Raw genomic sequence first — 10819 nt, 5'->3', positions numbered from 1 at the left:
CTATGCGCACGTCACTTTTGCGTCATCAATCTTTGACTTCCGGTACAGACATTTTCCAAGGAATGAAAGTAGACATTTCTGCTACTGTCCAGCTGTCCTGATCTATTCCTTTGCTGATTTTGTAATGTCTTCGAAATATTTATCTTCTCCTGAATGGACAGATGATCAGAAAGCAGCTGTTTTGTTTGCACCCTTTCGAGAGAAATCGCTGAATCCACACTCATGGGAGAGAAAGATGAAGTTCTGGACAGATGCATTGGTGGAGTGTGCAGAAGAACAAAATGACATCGTCATGGACCTAAAGACTTTCACGAATCGTTTTGAAAGACAGGGAAAGTACCCTAAGTGTTTAGATGCTGTTGCCATAGAAATGGTTAGGTAGGTATCGAAATATTCTTTCTTAAGTCATTGTTTAGATCACCCACAAGCACCCCGTTGTAATGGTATGGTTTTGTTTACAACAAGTATGATGCACTGACAGTTCGACCACTTTTTAAGTGGCCACTGGCACAGAAGTATCAGTCTTTATTTAGATCACTGATATAAACTATTTTTACGATTTTTGAATGATTCAACCTAATTGTGGGTACATGTATACAAAGTAATACATAGTACATTAGTAACAATAAATAATAATGTAGTGCCCCTTTATAGCACTGTTCCCTCTCAAAGAGGCTCACTGAACTTGACAGATTAAGCATAACAAGAAAGAGACAACAGTTTTCAAGAAAATTAGAATAACAAACAGTCACTCATGGTGTTCCACAAATTACATGTTACAAAAGAGAAGCAACAATCATCAAGGAAAGGAATCAACCATGAAGAAACAGTCACCCTGCAGCCTGGCATCATGAACAGCACACACACACACACACACACACACACACACACACACACACACATGCACCACTGGAAAAAGTAGTACATCCCTCATATAGCCGCAAATTAGACTAAACGTACTGTCACTCAAATGCAAGAGAAACAAGGTAAGTTTTCAGCTAGTACTGAAAGATTCCAGGGAAGTAGCCTTTCAAAGGTCAGCAGGCAGTGATTCTTCTATGAAAATTGTCACTGTGAGTGTGTGTGTTTTTGTGTATTATTACTTACACATTCTGAGGTGGTTGGGATTGTTTTTTCGATTTCACTTTTCAGGCAGCGGATTCCAATCAAGTTGCAAAATAATTTACTTGTTGATTACAGCTACTTTACATTGGAAAAAAGGATAAGAAAAGATACTAAGGTCTCTAAAATGCTGCAAGTCTAAATTCACATTCTCAGAACAACTGTAAGATAAAAGGAGCATCAGTATTATATAATTATGTTTCTAAGAGATTTTCCAAATCATTTTTGGGACAAATCTTAGCAACACAAAACAAGCAGTTGCAGCTGCTATTAAGGAATGAACCACTTTCAGTTTTAAGATTATTATTACTGGATTCTCCAAATCTAATATGTAAGACTAAGAGCAGCAGCATCTGTTGCAGTCTTGTGCCACATTGATCATGTTATGACATAATGATAATTCCTTGAACTGAATGCTGTGAAAATTATATTTTTCTTTTTAGAAATAGGTAAATCCATTTTGGGATGGTTGATTTTTTTTTTTCATTTGTTTACCTTTTATTTTAAAGAAGACATAAATGAAGGATTGTTTTCAGTTGGCAAACCACATGATTTGTTATTGTTGGTTTCTATATAATGTAAGAATGAAAAATAACTGAAGGATTTTTTTTTTTTTTTTTTTTTTTTTTTTTTTTTTTACAGACTTTGCAAGCTATCAATTTTTGTATGTTGTTGTTTTCCTTTTTGTATAAAATATGAATGAAGAATTTTTCTACAGTTGGCAAGCTTCTTTTTTCTTCTTTTTTTTGTGTGCATGTTGTTGCTGATGTTTTCCATCAGAAAGTAAAACAAAACATGACAAATAAAAGATTTTTGTTTACAGAGTTGGCAAGTTACAAAAATTATCAGACTTTCAACGCCGAAGCAACAGTTGGACAGTTTGGGGATTTGACACATTTGTCAGACGCCCTTTGACTTGGGGACTGACAAAACTTACATCTTCACCGAGTTCAGCTGAAAACATGTTTATCATTCCAGAACAAGTGAAGGTAATGTAAATAGTTGTTTCTTTCAATGCCTTTTTTGTTAGTTCATATATTTGCATACAGATGCATGCACACACATGAACCTGCACACACAAACACAGACACACAGACACAGACACACACACACACACACACACACACACACACACACTTTGCATATGTTGTCTGTCTGTCTGTCTCTCTCTCTCTCTCTCTCTCTCTCTCTCTCTTAGTCTCACTCTGTTTTTCACCCTTTTTAGTCTATCTTTTTTCCTTCTTTACCTCGCTCTCATATGAAGCTATATCTATCTATTTATCTATCTGTCTGTCTAAATTTGTATTATGAGATAGATAGATAGATAATTTGTGTGTACCATAGCCTTAATACTTTGAGGGATGAAATATGGACTGAACACATTTGAATAAACAGAATCCACATATATTGCAGAAAAAATCCAAAGAGGTGTTGGACTGCCATTACAGCCAAGTGGAGCATGAGACCACCGATAACATGATGGAGCTGTCCGCCTTCCGGACACGCTGTGGCCAGGTGCTCAAATCGGATGCAGAGTGCGACATCGTCCTGAAACAGCTGGAGCTGGACGGCAAAGTGTTGACCACCAGAGACAAGGAAGGGAACATGGTGAGATTTTATAGGAAAAATGTATATGTTGTTTTCCAGTTGTTGATTTGTTTTAGTTAAAGAAGCGAGAAAAGAGAGCATGCTTGCAAACACAGGTGAGTGCATGTGCACACGCTCGCTCAGTGACACAATGTGTATAAGTTTGCTTGCGAGTTCATTGTTGGTGGGTTGTTTTTGTTTTTGTTTCTTATAATTCTTTCTGTCTTTTTTTCTTTTTTTTCTCTTTTTTTTCTCTTTTAAATAGATGAAATGACTATTTGTTGTCAGTAAGACTGGTTTGTGTCATGATTTCAGATTGTTAAAGTCTGTGGTCAGTGTGAAGACAAGGTTCAGCCAGTCCAGGAAATAGAGCTCAATATCATGAGGTAATGTCTTGCTTGCTTAGTTCAGTGTATGTGTGTTGGGGGTGGGGGAGGGAGGGATTGTTATTGGTTTGGTTTGGTTGTATGGTTGAGAATAGAGTTGCAGATCATTAGTTTTAGTTTTCTTACTTACTTGAGTATTTGTTAATCTGTGTGCTTTGTTTAGATGGCAAAAAAACATTATTATTAGGGGGTGGTGGTGGAGGGGGGATTTGCAACCACAGTGACAGAGGTTATGTCATTCAATGACCATCTTTTGGTGTTGTTTTTCTCATATCTTCAGTTTTTATATAAATTAGTTATGCTCTGCTGAGAGTCACTCTAGCAATGACATTGTTTTTGTTTTGTTTTGTTTTTAAAACTGAAGCATCACTTTACACACTTGATTTACATCAGAGATTGATGTAGGCTCACATTAGAACCAATAGCAAAGTGAGGACTGCATGATCAATGGTTTTTTGTTGTTGTTTTTTTTTCCACTGTTATGGGAATTCACTTATATATACAGCTTTTTTCTTTTGTGAAGGACTGTGACTCTCAAACTAGGATGCAGAGATTGCACTGGCTCTTAAGTGCTGATGGTCGTGGTTGGACATAACTGACAATCATGCATCACTGTACACAGTGTCTTCTGTCCTGTGTCAAAGCCTCACGGTGTCTGTCCTGCACTGATACAGTCTTAGTCCTGTACAGGATACAGAGAGTGATGAAAGGATTAGAAAAGCAGATGGAGGCCCTCTCCGGACAAGTGGATGTGTAAGTTTTATACATCATGTATGTTTTGTTTTACCGATTGAAAGAAACTACTAATGTGTGTGTTTGTGTGTGTGTGTGTGTATTGTGTACATGTGTGTATATGTAGTTTGCTTGGTACATTTTTGGTGTGTATATGTGTAATGCAATGTGCAGTGCAGAATACTGTGTGTTTAGTAAATACCAAGAACACTTTTCTGCAAAGCAATGATAATAATGATGATGATAATGATAACATTAGTAATCATGATAATGCTAAAATAATAATATTTTTAGAATTATTATTGATATCTGGTGGTGGTTTCTTGGGGAGCCTGTGGATAAGATGGTATTTGTTTTTTACAGAGCAATCTTTTGTTTTTGTTTTTTCTGTTGTGTGTATATTTATTTATTTATTTATTCATTTATTTATTTATTTATTTAGTTATTTAGTTATTTATTTATCATTAATTTACTTGTTACTTCCTTGTATATGTTTTTATATTGTGACTGTTTTCATTTCAGTCAGTTTTTTAAAGAAGCATGTTGAGGTGGAAAGTTTCAGCTTTTAAAAATGAAAGCATAGATGTTATTGTTGTTTTTATATAGGCATTCCTCAGAATGTACAAATGAAGAGAGAGAGAGAGTAAATAAAATGTCCAAAGTGTGTTGAACATGTATGACTATGTTTATGTTGCATCACACACACACACACACACACACACACACACACACACGTGATCATATCTTGTTGTTGTTGTTTTTTGTCTTATGGTTGACCTATCATTGTACTAAATGTAATATCAAAAGAAGAAGACAAAAATATGATGAACTGCACACATTTTCTTTGCCATGTTTATTATTGGGTGAGTTCAAGCTTAAGGTATATCCACATGTTTTTTGTTGTTATTTTCAGACACACAGCACAAGCCAGGGCCTTGGTCAAGGAAGGAAAGAAAACTTTGGTTTGTATTTCAAAAAGTTTTTTTTTTTTTTCATTTCATTATGAAAATAATGAAACCATGGCAACTGATTCTTGATTTTTGCATCTTTGCACTTCCATAGAGAGGGAGAGAGAAGTTGAACTAAGAAAGGACGGGCGCAATAGCCGAATGGTTAAAGCATTGGACTTTCAATCTGAGAGTCCCGGGTTTGAATCTTGGTGACGGCGCCTGGTGGGTAAAGGGTGGAGATTTTTCCGATCTCCCAGGTCAACATATGTGCAGACCTGCTAGTGCCTGAACCCCCTTCGTGTGTATGCGCAAGCAAAAGATCAAATACGCACCTTAAAGATCCTGTAATCTATGTCAGCGTTCGGTGGGTTATGGAAACAAGTACATACCCAGCATGCACACCCCCGAAAGCGGAGTATGGCTGCCTACATGGCAGGGTAAAAACGGTCATACACGTAAAAGCCCACTCGTGTATATATGAGTGAACGTGGGAGTTGCAGCCCACGAACAAAGAAGAAGAAGAAGAACAACAACAACAACAACTAAGAAAGGATACGTACATGTCTGATATATATGAGAGTGTGATTGCAGTATATGCTGAATGTTTCTTATTAACATGATATCTCAGTGATTTAAGTTATTACCCTGTGTGGGTACATGTATTGTTCTCATGTCTTGCTTCTCGGGAGAGAAAAGGGTACACGTACTGCTGCATTCATGTTTTATTCACACACAAAAAAGCATGTGTATCAGTTACATTGTTAAGATTATTTTTGTGTTGGCTTGTCACTTGTTTGGTGTCAGTAGTGTGTTATTATGGAGAGGGCACATGTTTGCTTTGGCATGTTTGACAATTGAGCTGTTAGCTTTTGTCCACAGAAGAAAAAACAACTCTCCTGAAGTCAAGGTTAGAGTTGTGTCCCTTTAATAGAAATGCTGAAAGGTCTCAAAACTTGGATTACCATTAAGCGGAGCATTCACAACCGTTTTCCATGATTACGCTTGACCTTTTGTGCTTTGAAAGTGTAATCAAAACATGAGGAAGAAGGTTTCAGAAATAACAAACACCTGTGAAAAAAAACACCTCCTTATGGGGTCTTAAATATTGCAGTATTTTCCTCCTATCTTTATGATCAGTTGTGTTCTTCCAGGAAGAAAATTGGTGTATGTCAGAGGAGAGATGTTTGCTCACAATATTGTTATGACTTCAGTGGAATGGTTTGTAACCCCACATTATTTTCACTGATGTTTTAGAAAATTGTTTATCGGTGCTGAATTTATAGTTTAATGAATCTGTTCTGTCTTTTCCTGGCAGGCTTTGCATCAGCTTCGAAAACGGAGAACTTTGCAGCGTCAGATTGACAGAAAGTCATCCTGTTTTGACACACTGCATGATATCATTCACAGAATCGAAGACTCATCTTCTAATGACATGGTGTGTACTCAACATTTGTATTGCTTTTGTTTATTTACATATCCGACAATGATAACAGATAACATGTCATGGAAAACATTGAGGTATTGCATTTGTTTTCAACAGTAAGGTCCCTTTTTTTTCTTTCTTTTTCTTATGAAACATTTTCTTATGAAATGTTTTCATGTTATGTTCTTCTTGCTTTGAAAGGGTTAACCACCTGTGAGCTGTCAACTCCCATCTGAGAGTCTTGTCATTGTTTGAAAGAGAGGGGAAAAAGGGTGTATAACTGATGAAATGAATTACACAGGGCTGTTCATTGCAGATATCATTTTCTTTCCCTTTTTCTTTATGACTGACAGAGTGAGGGACAAGGAAGCCATTTCATTGTACTGATTCCATGAGACATTTTTACCTTTACCGTACTCCCTTCCCTCCTTCCTGCTTCCCTCATCAGGTGGTGAAAGCCTACGAAAGTGGACTGAGTGCAATAAAGCAGCTGACTGGAGACATGACCATGAACAAGGTGGACAAAGTGCTGGATGACCTTCAGGAGGTATGTCTGTTGTTACGCCTTCAGTTCTCATCTTCATGGCATAGTTAGTGATGGTACATTTAGAGTTACCATGGGTGGCTTGAAAGTCAGACAATGTGCCTTATCTGACGCTGTGTCATGCTGCCAGCCTCTCAGCATTACCATAATATTCGGCCTACAAGGCGCTACTTTTATTACTCAGATCTGACCCCTGTGTCTTATCAGCTGTATGCATTGTATCTTTCTGAAAACTAAATTCTGACCATCACATGGGGCCACCTGAATCAACAATCTCAATGTATGACAATACCCTGGTCATAATAAATGCACATGATTGTGCTGAACAGCAATACTTCAGTCTTACCACAATTAGGTTTGACATGGTTCATGTTCACCATCATATCAAAATGAAACCGATTTGCATATTTCTCCAAATTTCAACTGAATGTGATCGCAGTTCACCCATCAGCCATGAAAAAAGAGCAGTGTCTGAGTTGGGGATACATTTATGATACAAAAGTAGAAAAATCAGAAGAGAACTGATCATTTTTCGAAAGCAGAAGCAGACTGCAAAGTAAAATGGCAGACGGGACTGACAGCAGGGCTAGCAGACTGGATTCTGATTGAACAAGTTACTGAACTTGGGATTTACAACAATGTACATTAGACTGAAGGTTGTAAAAATTGTAACAGAAAAATAAGTAGAAAAAACAAACAAACAAAAACAATCAGATAACAGAGCAGAGTCCAAAAAACAAATAAATAGGGCTGATTTGCTTTGATTTGATCTTATCTGTCATACCATATTGCCATCACAACACCTTAACACATTCATTCTATACTGCTGGTTATCCCCATTTGCTTTCCAGTAAAATTAGATGGGTTTGTTTTAAAAAATAAAAGCAATAGGAATAATTATATAGAATAAGGAGTGAATGTCAAGCCATAAAACCAGCACAGTGTGTTAATATTACTTTGATGTGTAACATAAATGTAAGAGAAAAGTCATCCTCATGACAAAAAGTTACACAGATAAATTTCATTTATCATGTGCAGATATGTTCAGTTGCATATAAACTATTTTAGACTTTGGATTGTTGAGGTTGCCTTTGCCAGTTCTCTTCATCATAATCCATGGGAAAATATTTATAATTAAAGAACAGTACCTGAAAAACACATGACCATTGATAACTGAAAGAATGCAACACATTCTCACCCAGGTTGTTTGCTTTCCTTTATATCTCAGGTATTCGAAGAGCAAGAGGAGATTAACCAGTCAATCGCAGGAGTGTCCTTGCCTGGGTCAGAGGTCAGTGCTGATGACCTTGAGCAGGAGTTAGACAACCTGCTGGCTGGGAAAGATGAAAGGTCGCATGAGGACCTTGCAGCAGCACAAAGTAACACAAATGTTGAGGATCTTGTCACCAGACTGGCGACACACACTTTGGATGGTAAGGTTTGGGTTTTCTTCCTACCTCGAATAATTGGTCATCAGTGGTTATATTTTTTACGTTCATTGGCCATATATTCTAATCCCACACTTAGGTCAGCAGTAAACAGTCAAAATGTCATTCCCGAGCAAAGCAGAGGCCTGCAACATCAGCCTATGTTGCTGAGCTCTTCTCATCATTTTGAGCACAGCTAAAACAAAGGTACAGATTAATGTCTTCATTTCCAGATTGTACTGGTCTGCATGGGTTTGTACCCCATTATCATAGTTTTCTTGTTGAAGTGCAAGTGACATGTATTTGTGAAATTTTCATTATTGTTGCTGCTCTATTTGTTCATTATTGTTGCTGCTGTTTATATGATAAAACCTGTATTTGAATTCTGATAAAACATGTATATATGTGAATTCTTTATTATTGTTCTTCTTCTGACTTATCGCAGTCAACACGTTTTTGTCTTCAGATTTGCCAGATGTACCCACATCCTCACCAGGAAGCAGGAGTCCAGCAATCTCCCCTAAAAAAAATCCTTCATATGCTTCATGACAGTGATCAGACTGAAACATGTGTACTTACTGACATGTTGTGTTGGCAAGCTCTGCTCTCTTATGTGAGCCAAGAGATGATGACAGATACTCTGTGTGTGTGTGCGTGTGTGTGTGTTAGGGTGTGTGTGTGTGTGAGCATTTGTGTGTGTGTGCATGCATGTGATTAGCTGACACTGAAAATGAAACTTGCTGACTTTTTGAAAACCTGTATATGAAATCACCTTTCCTTAATCAAGGGTTGGGGATGTGTGGAGGATGTTTGGGATGTGCATGGCATTCATTCAAAGCAGCTCAGTTCATGTGCTTACTTATACTGAAACAGTGTTTTTTCTTCAAGTCTTTTGATATGCTCAAATTTCATGTGCTTACTTATACTGAAACAGTGTTTTTTCTTTAAGTCTTTTGATATGCTCAAAATTTTTGCTTAAAGTTGTACGTGTGAATGCACAAGCTGTGCATTTATACATGTTTATGCATCACCTAAGAGCTGGCCTAACTTTTGTGTACATATTTGTTTCCTGTTAATGTTAGACTGTTGTAGATAAAACAAATTACAAGCAGTGGGATATTGGGGTTTGAGTGGAGGACGTTAGATCCTTGTAGCAACCTTGAAGTCAATCTGATATTCTCATTTATATCAAATTAAGATATTCTGTTTATGTGTAAGGCATTGCTTTTTAATCTTTTTGTTTTGTTTTGTTTTGTTTGTTTGTTTGTGTGTTTGTTTGAATGCAGATTAATGACATATTGGCTTTCACTCTTAAGGTCAAAATATTTGTAAGTTATTATCAGAGATGTATCTGTTGTTATTCTCTGCATTTTTTGCTGGTGAGAATAAGTTTAGTGCAAGGCCATGACCATCAGCTTCCTGGCTTTTAAATGTGTATGTGTGTGTGTGTCTGTGTAATGATAATAATAAAACACATTTGTGTTTTTAATGTTAGTGGAGGAAAGTAAGTGGAGGTTAACAGTTCTCCAATGGCTATCATCAGAAAATGATTTTGCAAAGAGGATGTAAGAAAAAAGAAATATGTCATTCAACTATCTATATTACATTTGTTAATACATGATATTACACTGAAATATCACATTGATAACACTGGAGAATTTAAGTATCTGGCATGTAAAACAAAAAATCCTCAGTCATTTTGTTGGCTGTCCTAGAGATGAGTGTTAATCCTGGCAATCAAAGATTTTGTGATTCCATCTTTATTCAGAAAGCTAGTAGTATATGAGATTTTTATATTTAAACATCTTTTTGGACTTGGTGTATATAACTTATTTTATTATTTTGACTATTTTGACCTGGATTTTAGTGGTATGTAAGTTCAGGTCAGAATATTAGAAACACAGCTTTCTGAACAATGATAGAAATTATACATGAAGAGTTGGAAAGGTGAATGATTTTAGTTGTTCTGGCCGCAACTATGTCACTTTTACTTGCATCACATAGTTTGTCATTTCATTGTATGATGATGCGTGTGATGTTCAGTATCAAAAGCATGTTGTACTTCCAGCAGATTTTAAAAGTGAAGAAATTAATGTTGAATAGATTTGGAATCTTTTAGAATAAGTGTTCACTTGCTGGGTAAGAATAAAAAATAATTCCATCAGCTTGTTTTTCTGTGTATTATATTCTGAATGTCAGAATGGTTAAAACACTCATCTGCCATTACAGAATGTCTGTGAGGGTCTGGGTTCGAATCCCACTCTCTTCCTTTCTCCCAAGTTTGGCTGGAAAATCAAATTGAGCGTCTAGTCTTTCAAATGAGATGATAAACTAAGGTCCCGTGTGCAGCACGCACTTGGAGCACTGAAAAAGAACCCACAGCGGCAAGAGTGTTGTCCTCTGGCAAAATTCTGTTGAAGAAATCGACTCTGATAGGTACACAAATATATGTGAATGCACTCAAAGCCTAAGCGCATTGGGTTATGCTGCTGGTCAGGCGTCTGTCTAGCAGATGTGGAGTAGCTCATATATATATATATATATATGTATCTATCTATATATATATATATATATATATATATGGATTTGTCCGAAAATAGTGATGCCTCCTTGAGAAACTGAAACTAAATCTCTTTGAATGTATGTCT

At 36.6% G+C, this 10819-nt stretch overlaps 1 protein-coding gene across 1 annotated transcript; it reads left to right on the top strand.

Moving 5' to 3' along the window:
* Positions 1–40: 40 nt before the first annotated feature.
* On the top strand, positions 41–10335 carry LOC143300243 (charged multivesicular body protein 7-like). Its single transcript, XM_076613834.1, has 10 exons — positions 41–378; positions 1946–2111; positions 2536–2730; positions 3025–3095; positions 3786–3848; positions 4741–4789; positions 6093–6212; positions 6649–6747; positions 7973–8177; positions 8638–10335. Exons 1-10 carry the CDS (start codon positions 125–127, stop codon positions 8718–8720), a joined length of 1305 nt encoding a protein of 434 aa, XP_076469949.1. The 5' UTR covers positions 41–124; the 3' UTR covers positions 8721–10335.
* The last annotated feature ends 484 nt before the right edge of the window (positions 10336–10819 follow it).

Source organism: Babylonia areolata, chromosome 2 (genome assembly GCF_041734735.1).
Source record: "Babylonia areolata isolate BAREFJ2019XMU chromosome 2, ASM4173473v1, whole genome shotgun sequence".
NCBI lineage: Eukaryota > Metazoa > Mollusca > Gastropoda > Neogastropoda > Buccinidae > Babylonia > Babylonia areolata.
This window is presented reverse-complemented; position numbering and strand designations above follow the sequence as displayed.